General features: G+C 44.1%; 2 protein-coding genes across 2 annotated transcripts in view; one reads left to right on the forward strand and one right to left on the reverse strand.

The window, feature by feature from the left end:
- The first annotated feature begins 174 nt into the window (after positions 1-174).
- LOC149461861 (uncharacterized) overlaps positions 175-18,721 on the forward strand; it is a 102,631-nt gene continuing 84,084 nt past the window's right edge. The window contains exon 1 of the mRNA XM_089677723.1: positions 175-1,173. Within this exon, the coding sequence (XP_089533849.1) occupies positions 212-1,173 (962 nt within the window). The 5' untranslated portion in view covers positions 175-211. The remainder of the gene's footprint in view (positions 1,174-18,721) is intronic.
- On the reverse strand, positions 14,977-17,302 carry LOC149461862 (uncharacterized). Its single transcript, XM_089677625.1, has one exon. The coding sequence runs from the start codon at positions 17,242-17,244 to the stop codon at positions 15,508-15,510; it is 1,737 nt and encodes a 578-aa protein (XP_089533751.1). The 5' UTR covers positions 17,245-17,302; the 3' UTR covers positions 14,977-15,507.

Here is an 18,721-nt window from a genome sequence, read left to right on the forward strand (position 1 = left end):
GTTGTTTCCTCACTCTCTGACTAAGGTCCATGAATAAAGAAATGACCTGGTAGGAGATCAGAGGAGCCATTTCCTAGTTCCCTTGAGGGTGGAATTGTAAGCTCCTCAGAGACCAAGCTGCCTGATGTGGGCGGAGTCCTGGTTTGGGGGAACCAATCAGCTCCTGTCTAGTAATCCTCTTTGTCTTTGTATTTTAGTCCATGGCCGGGAAATGAGGAAAACCTCCGAGGATTGTCTCACTTTGTCTCCAGACTGGAAAGTAGAAGATGAGGACATCAAAGAGTATAATCCAGGAGGAAACCCGGCTCCCTCCAACGTCCATCCGGCACCACCCAGTGTAGATGGACCATCGGATTCCTCGTATCCTGAGGAACCTCAGACTGTGCGGGACCGGGCCGGCCTTCCAACAGGGAAGAGCTTCTCCTGTACCGAGTGTGGGAAGAGGTTCAGTTCTACATACCTTCTTAATAGGCATAAAAGATCTCACACGGGGGAGAAGCCGTATCCTTGTCCTGAGTGCGGGAAATGTTTTTCAGTTAAGTCCAATCTTTACATACATCAGAGATCTCACACGGGGGAGAAACCGTATTCCTGTCCTGAGTGCGGGAAATATTTTTCACAGAAGTCCAATCTTTACACACATCAGAGATCTCACACGGGGGAGAAGCCGTATTCCTGTCCTGAGTGCGGGAAATGTTTTTTGGTGAAGTCCAAATTTCAAAGTCATAAGAGACGTCATACGGGAGAGAAGCCGTATTCTTGCCCTGAGTGCGGGAAATGTTATTTAGATGAGTCCAGTATTTACAGACATCAGAGATCTCACACGGGGGAGAAGCCGTATTCCTGCCCTGAGTGTGGGAAATGTTTTTCAGTGAAGTCCCATCTTTACATACATCAGAGATCTCACACAGGGGAGAAGCCGTATTCCTGCCCTGAGTGTGGGAAATGTTTTTCAGACAAGTCCAGTCTTAACACACATCAGAGATCTCACACAGGAGAGAAGCCGTATTCCTGTCCTGAGTGTGGGAAATGTTTTTCAGTGAAGTTCCATCTTTACATACATCAGAGATCTCACACAGGGGAGAAGCCGTATTCCTGCCCTGAGTGTGGGAAATGTTTTTCAGTGAAGTCCAGTCTTAACAAACATCAGAGATCTCACACAGGGGAGAAGCCGTATTCCTGTCCTGACTGCGGGAAATGTTTTTCACAAAAGTCCCATCTCTCCAGACATCAGAGACTGCACATGAAGGAGAAGCCACTTTCCTGTCCTGAGTGAGGGAAATGTTCCTCACTGAAGTCCTGTCTTCCTGTACTTCAGGGGTCCCACACAACCCTGGAGGTGTATTAGAGCCTTGAGTGCGGGAAATGTATTCTAGATGAATGTTGCTGGACATCCCAGCTCTCATGTGGGGAAGAAGCACACCCTGATATACACCTCAGATATACTCCATGGCTGATCTTCATCATGGAAGAAACAGTCCATGAGGAGATCAGAGGTCCCCAAAGACATGGATGAAGTGTGGGACCGGGTCAGCCATTGATGGCAGGAGAAGAATAAAAATGGAGTCCTGACCTAGAGCACTGGGCTGACTCTTATTGGGGTGCAGCCTATATACTAGAGATGGTTTGCACCTACATGGATGGGGGTCTGCTGTGCTGGGGGAGGGATTTATGGGAAGGCTGGAGGAGTATATAAACTAGGATGGAGAGGGGAGAATTCAGTTATAACGGGGTAGACAGATCAGACCGGGGTCAGTACTTATTGGGGGGTAAAAAGAAAAACTAAAAATCCTCGTTTGCTGATACGGAAATCCCCTAACCAATAGCGGCCAACACCCAATGATAATACCAATCAGATCAAGAAAACAATTGAAAAAGAATGGTGCAGCGCTAACTACAAAAGTGAATAAAAATGAATGTGTATCCAAACACTCATAAAGTGCTAATAAATCAACAAACCAAAATATACATAACAATATAGTGCTGATCAGAACCGTGATAACAACGTGGACAATACTAGTGTATGGGTCACCTTAGTGACCTAAAAATGGTGATAAACACATAATAAAATAGACTGGTGTTAAGTGTCCTTGATAGCAATCAGAAAACCTTTTATAACAAGTACTAATAAGTCCATAAAGTAACAAGTGCAGATAAAATGTGATAAAACACCATGCAATGTGTTAAACGTGAACACTTCATGCAAGTGCCGGCACACTTTAAATCCACTGCAGCTGCAGTGCCTCCTCACCTCCTTCCTGCGACCCAAAAGGACCCAACAGGTATTCAGGATCACTCTGGATCCTTTATATCTCCGGCTAATACCTCTCCAGAAAGCCAAGGATCATAAACGGTCTCCTGTTCAGCCTCCAAATGCTTCCTCCTCTGCCTTCTATAAGGATACTCTGTAGGGTATATTACTCACAATCCCAGTGAGTGATAAAAAGATCCTCCATAGTGTAGTATTATTAATTATGCAGTCCTTATTTAAACATAGGAAGTACACTCACATGAACCTGCAGTCCCTTCCTCCTGCTATATGTGGGTATGCTGCATCCATGTGGTACTTCCTGGGTGTACTAAGATGGCGTCCTCCACCGGACGTGCGTCACTCATACCGGAAGCTGCATATCGGTGTTACCTACGTGTTACGTCACGTAGTCTCGTGACTTCCTCGGGGTATCGCCAAGTAGACACAGCTGCTCCTTTTATATTGGCATTGGCGCATATCCCGCCTCCCAAGCTGATAACAGACACGTGGCCATTTTCTAGAGGCCTAAAAATGTAGATATGGCGCATACCTGGCCTCCCAGGCTAATAATTAGCCGTGACCATTGGATGGAAGCCAAAACAGTATTATATATATATATATGTTCATAATAAACTAACCTCCATACCCAGGAAAAAGACATTAGATCCAGCTAAAAACCCCAACACAGTCAGGATCCAAAATGAATGAACTATACTCACTAAAAAACCTTTATTATTAAAACAACTCTAAATAAATTCTACTAATATTAACTATTTAAAAAAGGGGAATAAACCAGGTGGAAATAAATGTATTCTAACATATACACTCCCCAGAAAGATGAAGTGTATATAAGAATAAAAATAAATAACTATATACGTAAAAATATAAGTATACCCATGTCGATGTAAAAAACTCTCAGAACACCTTTTGAAGACAAAAAATGATAAATAAAAAATAAGTATATAAATAAAATAAAAATGACCACATGTGTATGCAATATACCCACACATGAACATAGATTGATACCTAAATAAATAACATAATTCCATAAATACAATTACAATAAAAAATAAAATATATATGGAATATATAATAAAATGTATAAAAAATATATAGACAGCCAACGATCTAAAAACTAAAATATTTATTAAAAATCACTGATAAAACAATTGAGATCAAACTCAACATTCAACCCTCTAGGGACCATAGTTTTCATATAATAAATCCAACGTGACTCGGCTTGGCTGAGGGATCTAATTGTATTACTGCCTCTCCAGTGTCTCTTACATTTTTCTATCCCCCAGAATTTGATATTACTGGGATCCTTGTTGTGATGTGTGGTACATTGCCTAGAGACATTGTGCTTAGGGAACCCTTCCTAATGTTTTGAACGTGCTCCCTGAGTCTCTTCCATAGCGCTCTTTTAGTTCTGCCAATATATTGTAATCCACATTCACATTCTAAGCAGTATACTACCCCTCTGTTGTGCATGAAATGAAGTCTTTAATGATGAACTCTTGTCCAGTAGTATCAGCAATACAGTTCTTACGTCTGGTATTTGATCTTCTAGTGGCTATACAGGGGTAGCAATTTCTGCATGGGTAAAAACGTGACTTTATTCTGACTGGGAGGATCTAATACACTCTTAACCACCTTTGATTTCACCGTGGGTGCTTTTCTATACACAAATTTGGGAACAGCTGGTAAAACACCTCTTAAAATGGGATCTGCCCTTAAAATACCCCAATGTTTGCTAAAAATTCTATTTTTTTGTAATGGATATTAAAATCTAAGATTATTGATAGGTTGTTCTCTGTATTCTCTTCTTTCTTATTATCTTGTAAGAATATACTTCTATCCCTATTTCCCACTTCTACTATACTCCGGGTGATCATATCCTTAGGATACCCTTTATCCACAAATCTAGATCCCAACTTCTAAATAATCACTAACTAGGGTACAGTTCCTCCTGACTCTCACAAACTGACCCTTTGGAATATTAAACAACCAAGGGGGGAAATGACAACTCCCCATTGGTATATATCCATTACGATCCACACTTTTAAAATATGTTTTAGTTAAAAATTTTCCATTTATAATTTTAATATTTAAATCTAAAAACTGTATTTCTTCCTTGCTATGTTCCCATGTAAGTCTGATATTCTTATTATTTTCAATCAATTTGTTTAAAAACTTCAATAAGGTGTTTTCCTCTCCTTCCTAAATAATAATCACGTCATCTATATATCTTTTACACACTTTTAACTCCTTCGGATACTCTTGATATACCTCCGTTTCTTCCCTGTGTGCCATAAATATATTGGCTACACTTGGTGCAAAGCGGGCACCCATTGCTACGCCCCTATTTTGTTCATAGTTGGTGTGCTCATGCCAGAAGTAATTGTGACTCAAACCAAATTCAAGACATTCCAATAAAAACTTTCTTTGAGTCCAAGGCAGATGACTGTACTTCCTGAGCCCCCATCCAACTGCCGCTATAGCATCCTCATGCCCTATGATTGTATACAAGGAAGATACGTCCGCACTTGCTAAATAAATATTTCTTCCTCCTTTGAATTCCTTCAGCACCTGAATCAGATGTTTAGTATCACGTAAATATGCTGTAGTACTTTTTATCACTGGTTGCAAAAATTCATCTATGTAATGTCCCAATCTAGCCCCCACTGACTGTATGCCGTTTACTATGGGTCTGCCCGGTGGTTTTGTGGCATTTTTATGTATCTTAGGGACCAAATATTTTCAATTTTGTCCATGAGAAAGGACTAGAATTGGTCATGTTCCTACTTAAAAGGGAACAAAAAAAGTTGAGGAAATTAGAAGCACAAATTGGTGAAATGAAGGAAAAGATTGTATCATTTAAGGAAACAACAGAGCACCAGCGGCCTAGTACATCCTGGTCTTTCACATACCAGCACTGCAGTATGACTTGGTGACATGGCGAGTCCCATAAGTACAGTACAAGCCAGTGCAGTGGCGAGCACAAGTATTGTCCCGCAGCCACCAAGAATTCGCACACAGGCCTGTAGAACCCATGGTGTCCTTCCGGATGTGCTTGCAAATCCCGATTAGCAGCCCACAAATTCTGCAGCATCCATACTTCCCCCATTCACTGCCCAACTCGGAATTCAGGTGGAAACAGCAAATTTAACTACTCCTATCACGTACCTGGTGATGGAGGCCAATGGAGAGAGGGCTTCCCTTGCGGCTAAGTTCCAGACTACCCTGAAAGTGGGATAGCAGGATCCAGGCCCAAAGTTACACAGGTCGCCTGTAGGAGTGCTGGTTGGTGGTCCACTCAGAAGCACAGCTGGTGCACGGAGATAGGTCTGCAGACAGGAGGCACCTGTGCATGGTATGCAAGCCCTTCCGGGATTTGGATGTTTACGGAGTAGTCAGTTCAAGCCAAGGTCAGGTACGAGGTGGGAATCAGAGCAGACGTAGTCAGATGGAAAAGCCGAGGTCATACACAGAGGAGTGAGAAAGAGAGTATCCGTAAGCCAAGCCGAGGTCAGATCAGGGGTAAATCAGAGTAGACAGGTCAAGGAGCAAGCCGAGTTGGTAACAGGAGATCACAAGTCAGAAACATAGGAACAGGGCACGGGGAGCTAGAGATCATCCAGCAACCAGAGGAAGTGATGAGCCTCCTTATAAAGGCCATCTGGCACCAGACTGAGGCTGATGTATCCTTTTGTGGCCATGTAGAGTATTGGCAGAAATGCCAGATCTTCCAGAACTCCTTACGTGGACAGGACCCTGACAACTCCCCTTGATTTTTGGAGCTGTTTTTCACAGAAGATCTGTATGCATTGATTGTGGATCAAAACAATTTATATGCAGAACAATTTATCGCCGCCAACCCAAATTCAAACCTTGCCAGACCATTCGCATGGAAACTCAATACGGTTTCCAAATTAAAACATTTTTTGGGCCTAACCCTGAACTTGGGCATTACTAAAGAAAAATGAATTGCGGTTGTATTGGTCCGCAGACCCCATTCATCATATGCCGTGTTCTCTGCTGCCATGGCCAGGCATAGATATGAGAGTATAATGTGTTTTATGCATTTCAACGTCAATACACTCTGTCATCCTCGGGGTGACCCTGAATTTGACCGGCTACACAAAATTCAGCCCCTCACAAATCACCTTAACCAAAAATTTGCAGATGTCTATACTCCCCAGCAAAACATCTGCATTGATGAGTCCCTCATTCATTTTTCTGGCCGCCTTGCATTCAAACAATTGCTCCCCAGCAAGCGTGCCAGATATGGGGTCAAGATGTAGAAGACCTGTGAGAGGGCAACAGGCTATACTTATAAGTTTCGGATGTACAAAGGAAAAGATAGTCACGTGGAGCCCCCTGGATGCCCAGACTACATGGGGAGCAGTGACAAGATAGTTTGGGACTTGGTGTCATCATTTCTCCATATGGGGTACCACTTATACGTGGACAATTTTTATTCAAGCGTGCCACTATTTATACATTTGTACAATCTTGGAATTGGGGCATGTGGCACCGTGTGACCTAGTGTGTGCCCACCATTAGAAGTAGGTGGATGCAGGGCAGTATATTCCAATGGTGGGCATACCACACACTTTTTCTGGCAGAGATTTCTTCTCTTTTTTTCATTCAGCCCACAGGCTGCATACAAAAAATAAAAAAAGAGCATATACACCCAACAAAGACCAGTGACGTACTGGGACATCCCTGGACTTTGAATGGTTATCAGGATGATGCCTACAGCTGCAGGCATCATTCTGGTATCAATTTTTTCATTCGGCGATCGGTTTTCATGTAAAAGCAATCTGTAAGGGACCGCCCGGCGGTACCACTAGCACTCCACTGATCGGTCATTCCCAGCGTACGGAGTCTAAGCCCCAGAGTACTTGTTCACCAGAGCCCCTGATGGTGGGGATGGACTTGGAGTACCCTGGGACCAGGTCGTGACTACTGGGGACACCCGTCAGTAGTAGGGGTATTCACCAGGGGCTCCCACGGGAGAGAGCCAGGTATGAGGAGGTCTGGAGACCCCGTTGAGAGGGATGGATGGATGGCTGAGCAAGTGCAAGGTCAGACAAGCCGGGTCGGTAACTATGGGGACGGTGTGGTACAGAGCAGCGGGCAAAGAATAGTCGGGTCACACGCCAGGTCAGCAACAGCAGGTCAGATCCAATAGGGGGCATTCAGGAGAGAGGTCAGGCAAGCAAGGGTCAAGAACAGGAGAAAGCAGCAAGGTCAGGGCACAATCTGGGTCAGTAACTTACTTTAACAGGTTCACAGGATACAAAGAGACCAGAAGGCACTGAATGACAGCTCAGGGCCGTTTAAATATCTCGCCCTGCGCTGTCATTGGTGCCAGGCGTACGCCTGCGGTCTCTACTGCGCATGCGCGAACTTGGTTGCCATGGTCGGCCAGGTCCCGGCGCCGCGTCCCTGCACAGGGCGGTGCACTGCGCCTGCGCCGAGCCCAGCGGCGCGGCGATCCCCGACACAATCCTAGTGGCTAATTAGCTACAGGATTACTTTTACAACTATGCCCCCCCCCCCCGCTGCCTTCCACGGCCTTCTCGGACAGTCCCGTGCCATCGTGGGAACCTGAGAATGCAGCCAGTGTTTCTGCCAGCTGACCATAGAGCTGATTGGAGACCAGAATGGTGCCAATCATCTCTATAGTCTAAGAATTCGGAAGCTACGAGCATTTCATCACTTCAGTTTCGCAGGATATAAACAGCGCCATTTGTAAATTGGGAAAGCATCTGATCACCGATGTTGGTTTTATTAGATAATGTAAGAGCAGAGGAGATATCCAGAGTCTGATAGGCCCCAGATTTCTCAAAAAAATATATGACAATGCCCATTGAAGTTATCGGGGATATTTGCAATTTCTGTGATAGCATTAAAAGTGATAAAAAAAAAATGAAAGGGACAGTGTAAAATTAATAAAAAAAAATCAAAATAACTTACAAAAAAGTACCCTCGCCCCCCCCCCCCCCCCCACACACCTGCGTTTGTGAGCGATGACCCTGTGCCAGTATGTAGACAGCAGTTGCACCATGCATGTGAGGTATCACCATGAACGTCAGATGAAGGGCAGTAATTCTAACACCAGACCTCCTCTGTAAATCTAAAATGGTAGCTTGTAAAGGTTTTTAAACGTTGCCTATGGATATTAAAAATGTATGCAGTTTGTCGCCATTGCACGGGGCATGCACAGTTTTAAAGCATGTCATGTTTGGTATCTATTTACTCGACATACCATCATATTTTATATTTTACCAAATAATTGGCCAATATATTGTGTTTTTGTGCATTAAAAGTAAAAAAAGTGTATTTTTTAAAAAAAATTGTGTTTGAAAAATTGCTACGCGAGTACAATGTGCAATAAAAAATTTCAGTACTATGTGACATAAAAAATTGCAGCACCCACCATTTTATTCACTAGGGTGTCTGACAAACAATTTATTTTTTTTTTTTTTACACAAAATTGTCATTTACATGATTTATTGCTCACACATGCCATGGATATATGTGGAATTACTCCCCAAAATACATTCTGCTACTTCTCCTGAGTATGGGGGTACCACATGTGAGACATTTTGGCAGTCTAGTCAAGTACAGGACCCCAAAATCCAATAAGCACCTTCAGGCTTTTAAAGGGCTTTATTTCCTCATTACACTTCCTGACTACCTATCACAGTTTCGGAGGCCCTGAGATGCCAGGATAACACCAAACCCCCCAAATGACCCCTTTTTGGAAAGTAGACACCCCAAGGAATTTGATAAGAAGCATGGTGAGTATTTTGCAGATCTCATTTGTTGCCACAAGTTTTTGAAAATTGAAAAAAAAAAAAAAAAACATATTTTTTGTTTTCTTTTTTAATATTTCAAAACCTTGTAAGAAAAAAATTAAATCTGCACAATACTCCCCATGCCTCTTTTTAAATTCCTTGGGGTGTCTACTTTCCAAAAAGGGGTCATTTGGGGGGTTTGGTGCTATCCTGGCATTTCAGGGCCTCCGAAACTGTGATAGGTAGTCAGGAAGTGTAATGAGGAAGTTATGCACCTTCAGGCTTTCAAAGTGGTAATTGGATTTCAGGCTCCTGTATGTGGCTAGGCTCACAAAACGTCTCACACATGTGGTACCTCCATACTCGGTGAATGTATTTTGGGGTGTAATTCCACATATACCCATGGCTTGTGCGAGAAATATACAATTTAATTGACAACTTTGGGTTTAAAAAAATGTAATTTTCCAAAAACTTGTGGAAAACAAAATCTTCCATGGACTCAATATGGCTCTCAGCAGATAGCTTAGGGTGTCTACTTTCCAAAAAGGGGTCATTTAGGGGTGTTTGTACTCCTCTGGTATTTTAGCACCTCAAGAAATGTGATGGGCAGTCAGAAAGTAAAAGCTGTAAATTCCATGATCTATGCCATAGATTGTAGACACTATAACTATCACACAAAGCAATCAATATACAATTATTGGGATTATTTTTAACCAAAAACATGGAGCAGAATACATTTTGGCCCAAATTTATGATAAAATTTAGTTTTTTTTTTATATTTTTTTATGACAGAAATGAGAAAATGTTTTTTTAAAAAAAAAAAATTTCAAAAATTTTTGTTTATAGCACCGAAAATAAAAAGTGCAGAGGTGATCAAATACCACTGAAAGAAAGCTCTATTTGTGTGAAAAAAAGGAAGTAAATTTCATTTATTTACCATATTTCATGACCACACAATTGTCAGTTAAACTAGTGCAGCGCTGTACAGCAAAAAAATGGCGTAAATTCCATTATCTCTCCCATAGTTTGTAGACGCTATAACTATCACACAAAGCAATCTATATACACTCATTGGGATTTTTCACCAACACATTTTGGGGTAAATTTATGACTAACTTTGAGTTTACTATATATTTTTTATAATCAAAAGTAAAAAATGTTTTTCTTCAAAATTTTCATTCCTTTTTTGATTGTAGTGCGAAAAATAAAAAGTGCACAGGGGATCAAATACCACCAAAAGAAAGCTCTATTTGTTTGAAAAAAGGACGTACATTTCTTTTGGGAGCAGCATTGCATGACTGCGCAATTTTCAGTTGAATTAGTGCAGTGCAGAATATCAAAAAGAGGCGTGGTGAGGAAGGGGGGTAAATCCTCTGGAGGGCAAGGGGTTAAACATGTCCAGCGAAAAAAAAAAAACATTTTGTCATAAATTTTGGCCAAAGTGTATTCTGCTTCTTGTCTTTGCTAAAAATAAAATCGCAATCCATGTAAATGAATCTGTTTATGTGAAAGTTATAACATCTACAAATGGCGGGATAGATACTTGGATTGTATTTTTTGTTACTAGTGTGTAGATATTTTGGACCTACAATAATTTTTACCATCATTGTGAACTTTTGATAGAAGTCTCAGTCTCAGTTCCTGCAACTTCCCGGAACTGCACTTTCTAAGTGGACATTGACTGTATAAAAGATTTCCCATGTGTTTTATCACCCCAACACCCCCCATGAAGGTTTCCTGTAGAGGTTTATGGCAGTATGGCCACCTAGCTGATGTAAGGAATAAGCCCCGGACCCGTCATTCCTAACACCTCCTAGAGAGTGTTGTCATCCATCTTCCTGCAGGAACTGAATTCAGAGGAGGTATGATCAGCGACTGTCATCCATCTTCCTGCGGGAACTGAATTCAGAGGAGGTACGATCGGCGATTGTCATCCATCTTCCTGCGGGAACTGAATTCAGAGGAGGTACAATCGGCGACTGTCATCCATCTTCCTGCGGGAACTGAATTCAGAGGAGGTACGATCAGCGACTGTCATCCATCTTCCTGCGGGAACTGAATTCAGAGGAGGGATGATCGGCGATTGTCATCCATCTTCCTGTCGGAACTGAATTCAGAGGAGGAATGATCAGTGATTGCCATCCATCTTCCTGCGGGAACTGAATTCAGAGGAGGTACGATCGGCGACTGTCATCCATCTTCCTGCGGGAACTGAATTCAGAGGAGGGATGATCAGCGATTGTCATCCATCTTCCTGCAGGAACTGAATTCAGAGGAGGTACGATCAGCTGGACATTGGCCTATCATACATTCCATCTGATGAGTTACAGATGGCCGATATCTTTCACAAGTCACAGAGCCCCCCATTGAACAGAAATGGCAAATACTGAAATGTATTGAAGGGTGTGCCTTTACCTGGAATGGGGGGTATAAAAGTAAGCCATTGCTCTCCTTGTGGCCCTTCTTGGAGCCCAGGTGTCAGGACCCCAGGATGTCTGTGGAATGTACCACCATGATTCTATTGGGTTTATTTACTAAAGCTGGAGAGTCCAAAATCAGACTCCCTTCTGCATAGAAACCAATCAGCTTCTAACCTCAGCTTGTTCAATGAAGCTTTGGCAATGAAACCTGGAAGCTGATTGGTTTCTATGCAGAAGGGAGTCTGATTTTGGACTCTCCAGCTTTAGTAAATAAACCCCTATGTGTCTGCCCTGTAGTCCTCTCTATGTACTGGTAATATACTGTATGTTAGACTGTGACATCATTGTTTGTGTGTATCATATCCTTTATATTTTGTTATATTCCATTCATAGCAAGCTTCTTTTCTGTGTAAACCAATCAGATCTTTATTTGTTGTACAGTTGTTATCATTTGGTATAAATATTATTGGTAATAGCCGGATGGGGATTGGCTCAATTCATGTATAGACAAAAGGTTGTGATCACTTATTATATTTACCATCAAGGGAATAAGTGAGGTAATGGCGGTGATCAGAGTACTATAGTGGGACTGCAGCTGGCATTCTGACTCTGGGGGGGAGCTGACTTGGTGTCACTGACATCTCCAGTGACACCAGTACAGTGATCAGTGCTAATAAAAAGCACTGACGCTGTACTAATGGCACTGGGCAGGAAGGGGAAACATGAGGGGCCATCAAAAGGGCTGTGTGCTGTGTGTGTGCTTCACTGTAAGTACACTGCTTTGTATTGGTCTCCTATGCAGAGCCATACAAAGCAGTGTGCAGGAGTTGACAGGGGAGAGATCTGTGTTGTTTATACACAGGTCTCTCCCCCATCAGTAATACTCAGCAATCACTGGGTGCTAACAAAGAATCACCGGCTGGGACCCAGTGGTTGAGAAGAATGGCAGTGTAGGTGGGGCACACATGCACGCCCCCTACCCGGAACTGCAAATCCACACACACATATATATATACATGATTTTGCACAGCCGTACCGCCCTGTAGCTGTATCTCTGATATAGGGCGGCACTGAAGCTGTTAAAGCCTAAAGTTAGTCACACATTTCTTCAAAAAACTGCACAACAGACAGTACTTACTGTCAATATGGAATGCCCCTTGTACTGATGACTTCCTCTTTAGTTGAAGTCTTCCATCCTTCAATCCCCCCGACCTCCCCAGTGCTAACAGGCAGATGAATATTCAGAATACAATGTCCAGGAAGGGGGGATTCCCCCATCCACCTCACTTGTTTGGATGGAAAAGAGAAAAGACCCTGCCCCATCTTTGGGGACCAAAGATTCTTAGTGGGGGGAGTGTGTAGCCAGGTGCAGGCTACTAAGAGATGGAGGAGAGGAGACATTACAGAGTACACAACAGGTTGTTTCATTTCCCCTTATGTTCATGGATAGATCATTGCATCAACTTTCTGCCTCTAGAGCACGGGTGTCAAACTGGCGGCTATTGCCAAACTACACGTCCCATGAGGCATTGCAAGATTGGCAGTTACAAGCACGACTCCCAAAGGCAGAGGCATGATGGAACGTGTAGTTTTGCAATAGCTGGAGGGCCGCCAGTTTGACACCCCTGCTCTAGAGGGAGACCACTCTTACTGACCCTGAAAGCAGAGGATCCTGGGACATGTAGTCCCTCAACCAACTCTTACTGAAGAATGAATTAGCCCAGAGACTACAACTGGCTTGAGAGCCAAAGCAACAGGGGATCCTTGGAGAGTTTATGAACTTACTGTAATTGGTGGTCTCGGGGTCTTGTCCTGGGGGCTCTGGAGTGTTCAGTTGTTTGCTGCCCTTCTGCTAGTTGCTGTGGAGAGAAACAGCGACATGGGAGTTCTACATCCAGCCTTCCAGTGACTGTCCTATGTAAGCAGCCAGCAGTTCAGTGACACCGCACCTTCCAGTGACCGTCCTACGTAAGCAGCAACCAGATCAGTCACACCACATCTTCCAGTGGCAGGTACCTAGATCCACATTCATCACCAGCGGCCAGAGACACAGGGACATCCATACTGACCACAATCAGTGGTTTCCACTGCCGCCCGCTGTGCATTCTTCACATCATCCTATCTGCTCCAGAACCTGTTCACCCCCCTTTCCTGCACCACAGTTTTATCTTCAGTCATGATTGGTGGGAGGGAGATTGTCCAACCTTCACTCTGTGCCTTACATAAGGACACTGCATATTTACCCTCCCCCACTTCTGCTCTACTTCTCACACGTGGACACTGCTAGCAGACACCTTTACCCTCCCCCACTTCCGCTCTACTTCTCACACGTGGACACCGCTAGCAGACACCTCTACCCTCCCCCACTTCCCCTCTACTTCTCACATGTGGACACCGCTAGCAGACACCTTTACCCTCCCCCACTTCCCCTCTACTTCTCACACGTGGACACCGCTAGCAGACACCTTTACCCTCCCCCACTTCCTCTCTTTCTCACACGTGGACACTGCTAGCAGACACCTCTACCCCACTTCCTCCAATGAGATCCCATTGCTCCATCTTCTCTGCAGATTTGACCCAGTCATGATCATCCCCTATACTCCAACTGTTGAAGGGCCCCATCTGTAGCCGGCAGAAGATGAACTCTCCTTGATCTCCATATACTGTATATCCATCAGTAACTCAGAGATGCTCCCACTTTCCATTAGCCAATCCCTGCTCCTCATCCCTCCACACCCGCCCCATATACAGTCCAGGCGTGGCAGTCCCGGGAGTGCAGCTGTAGTTGTGTGAAGCCTGAATGTCCCAGTAGGAGGAGTTCTGCCCGCAGTGTGAGCTGCACTCCTGGAGGACCCTGTTCCAGTCTATGCTGCACCACCCCCAGCTTCATGATTGGCCTTCCTCTGCCTCATTGTCTGATATCAATTGTCCGTGTATTGCTACATGTTGGGGATTTCTGCTACAAATCTGAACTAGGAATAGAGAAAGGTAGAAAGGATGGCGCTCTACTTCCTGCTCTCTGTGCTTTCCATCCCCCATCAACCAATCACAATGTGTCCACAATCACCATGGAAATGATCAGATCAATGAAACGTTTGTCATAGACAGACCATCATGTGCCAATCATATACACAGACATTTGTATCACGGGAAACATACAAGAAACATGTATGGAGAAAGACACGGAAAAGTCCCAATATGTGCATTCACCAATCACTCCTTCATTCCCGGTATACACACAATTCCATTGCTTCCATGTGTACACCATCAGTCACTCTTCTAGAATTGGGACATTTTATTACCACCCACCTCTTCAGTGATCCCCCACCATGCAAGTATTGTCCTCACCTACAACTGTGGGCCTAATGAGTGCTTGGAACATTTGTCCACAAAGTATCAATAATAGACCTCCAAGTGTTTGTGAAATCTCCCACCACAAATGTACTCAGCCAATCACAGGGCAGGATAAAGAGAAAACAGGAGGCGCACACACCTAGCGCATTATCCAAGGTTTATTGTAAGGACTACAAGATAAAAACACTTCCAGATGAAGCATGTATCTAAAAAGCATTGACGGCCACAACGGCAGGTAAGGTGTCCTCACTGTCAGTGCGGTCAAATGGCTGACGCGTTTCGGGGATGAATCCCTTTCCTCAGAGCTAATGACCAGCCTCTGATGCAGATGTGTGATGAATGGAAAGTGGGAGCCTTGCTGGTGATGCCTGAATCACAGGGCAGGACTCCATTTTTATTCTCCTGTCATCAATGGCCGACCCGGTCCCACACTTCATCCATGTCTTTGGGGACCTCTGATCTCCTTATGAACTGTTTCTTCCATGATGAAGATCAGCCATGGAGTATATCTGAGGTGTATATCAGGGTGTGCTTCTTCCCTACATGAGAGCTGGGATGTCCAGCAACATTCATCTAGAAGACATTTCCCGCACTCAAGGCACTAATACACCTCAAGGGTTGTGTGGGACCCCTGATGTACGGAAAGATAGGACTTCAGTGAGGAACATTTACCTCACTCAGGACAGGAAAGTGGCTTCTCCCCCATGTGAGATCTCTGATGTTTATAAAGATGGGATGTCTGTGAAAAACATTTCCCGCACAGAAGACACAAATATGGTTTCTCCCCTGTGTGAGATCTCTGATGTGTGGAAAGATGGGACTTCTGTGAAAAACATTTCCCGCACTCATTACAGGAATACGGCTTCTCCCCCATGTGGGATCTCTGATGTGTGGAAAGATTGGACTTATCTGAAAAACATTTCCCACACTCAGGACAGGAATACGGCTTCTCCCCCGTGTGAGATCTCTGATGCTTGTTAAGATTGGACTTGTCTAAAAAACATTTCCCACACTCAGGACAGGAATACGGCTTCTTCCCCGTGTGAGATCTCTGATGTTTATAAAGATGGGACTTAACTGAAAAAAATTTCCCACACTCAGGACAGGAATACGGCTTCTCCCCTGTGTGAGACCTCTGATGTGTGTAAAGACTGGACGTTTCTGAAAAACATTTCCCACACTCAGGACAGGAATACGGCTTCTCGCCTGTGTGAGACCTTTCATGTTTGACAAGATCTGTTTTTTGTGCAAAACATTTCCCGCACTCAGGACAGGAATATGGTTTCTCCCCCATGTGAGATCTCTGATGCCTGGAAAGACTGAACTTCAATGAAAAACATCTCCCACACTCAGGACAGGAATACGGCTTCTCCCCTGTGTGCAAACTCTGATGTGTGTAAAGATGGGACTTACGTGCAAAACGTTTCCCACACTCAGGACAAGAATACGGCTTCTCCCCTGTGTGAGATCTCTGATGTTTGTAAAGACTGGACGTCTGTGAAAAACATCTCCCGCACTCAGGACAGGAATATGGCTTCTCCCCGGTGTGAGATCTCTGATGTGTGTAAAGATAGGACATGTCTGAGAAACATTTCCCACACTCTGGACAGGAATATGGCTTTTCTCCTGTGTGAGATCTCTGGTGTGTGTAAAGATGGGACTTGTCTGAGAAACGTTTCCCACACTCAGGACAGGAATGTGGCTTCTCCCCTGTGTGAAATCTTTGATGTCTGTAAAGGCCGGAAATATGTGGAAAACATTTCCCACACTCTGGACAGGAATACGGTTTCTCCCCCGTGTGAGATCTCTGATGTTTGTAAAGACTGGACTTCTGTGAAAAACATTTCCCGCACTCAGGGCAGGAATATGGCTTATTCCCGGTGTGAGATCTCTGATGTGTGTCAAGGTTGCGCTTATGTGAAAAACATTTCCCGCACTCAGGACAGGAATACAACTTCTCTCCCGTGTGAGATCTGTAATGTGTGTCAAGATGTGACTTATGTGAAAAACATTTCCCACACTCAGGACAGGAATACGGCTTCTCCCCTGTGTGAGATCTCTGATGTGTGTTAAGATTGCCCTTATGTGAAAAACATTTCCCGCACTCAGGACAAGAATATGGTTTTTCCCCCGTGTGAGATCTTTTATGAATATTTAGATGGGATTTATAATGGAAACCCTTCCCGCACTCAGTACAGGAGAGCCTCTTCCCTGTTGGAAGGCCGGCCCGGTCCCGCACAATCTGAGGTTCCTCAGGATACGAGGAATCCGATGGTCCATCTACACTGGGTGGTGCCGGATGGACATTGGAGGGAGCCGGGTTTTCTCCTGGACTATACTGTGTGATGTCCTCATCTTCTACTTTCCAGTCTGGAGACAAAGTGAGACAATCCTTGGAGGTTTTCCTCATCTCCCGGCCATGGACTAAAATACAAAGACAAAGAGGATTACTAGACAGGAGCTGATTGGTTCCCCCAAACCAGGACTCCGCCCACATCAGGCAGCTTGGTCTCTGAGGAGCTTACAATTCCAGCTTCAAGGGAACTAGGAAATGGCTCCTCTGATCTCCTACCAGGTCATTTCTTTATTCATGGACCTTAGTCAGAGAGTGAGGAAACAACCAGAACTGTCTTTTATAGGAGGGACAGTGATGAGGGGATTATAGGACGAGGGTCCCCACCCCCTCTATCACTCATCGCCATCTTCCCAACACAAGAAGTACATAGTGTGGGGGTCAGCAGTATGTAATATACAATATAAATGTTATAGTATAAGGATCAGGACTCATAATATTGGTATTCAGTAAGAAGATGAAATGTTTACTGTAGACAAGTTGCAGAGATCCCACACCGCTGCCTCCCATCTCCTGAGACTGCACTCAGTGACTTGGGTCTGAGACACTACAGACATATCCCTCCACCCGGCACAGCCAGGAAATAAAGCAAAGAACCCTGGGAGAATTGATCTGTCAGAGATCTTACTAGACCCGGGCATGGGGATAAAGATACAAGACTCACATCCCAGGCACCTAGGTCTAGTAATGCCTATGGTGAAAATGAAAATTTTGCTGCCAGCTGAACCCCAGAACCTCCATAAATCCAGTCTAGATACATAAATTGTGTCTGCAGCACAGAGAAGGAAGATTATCCGAGAGAAATCCAGGAATACAGGACGGGGAACACAGCTCAGGAAAGTGACCAGGGGATTACAGGCTGATATCACCCAGTCCCCGCCCTACTCTGGACCAATCAGTGAGCAGTATGGGTGGAGGAATGGATTTAGTGTTCATGACCCACCTGTGCTGATCTCTGTAGGAGTGTCCTCCTCTATAAATGTCCCCGTTATTCCATCCTCCTCCATAGACTGCTGATCATCCCTCACATACGCCTCTTCTTCTTCTGCTTTCACCTCAAATTCTATATCGATTGGATCTCCACTCTAAATCAAGGAAATGAGAGAAAATATCATCTGTAAAATGTAAGGTCACATAAAAACTCCACACATTGTCTCCATGAGTCCATGTTCTAGATTCTCCATCCCACCAACCTTGTAATGGGGAGGGATGGTGTGACCTTCCTGTGTGGAATCCCGGGAATACAGAGGACGGGGACATCTCTCTGGTGGGTTCCTGGTATTAGGTGGCTCCATCATATCCTTGTGTCCTTCTGAAAACTCCTCCATCACTCCATACTCCTCATCCTCCTCTTTATACTCTTCTTTAACATCAATATTATCATCCCCGAGGATTCCACTCTGAAAGATATAATAAAACATTCATTGTAACAAACATGCTGTGTATAAATCACAACTACCAATAATTGTCATCATCTACCTGATGATGGTGAGGGATGGTGTGACCTTCCTGTGTGGAATCCCGGGAATACAGA

The sequence above is a fragment of the Staurois parvus genome, unplaced genomic scaffold (assembly GCF_062004578.1).
Source record: "Staurois parvus isolate SC_StPar_1 unplaced genomic scaffold, SC_StPar_1.0 ptg000191l, whole genome shotgun sequence".
Lineage (NCBI taxonomy): Eukaryota > Metazoa > Chordata > Amphibia > Anura > Ranidae > Staurois > Staurois parvus.

Bases quoted from the DNA above. Each gene is read 5' to 3' on its own strand.
- LOC149461862 (XM_089677625.1), bottom strand. From the start codon at position 17,244: ATGAGGAAAACCTCCAAGGATTGTCTCACTTTGTCTCCAGACTGGAAA.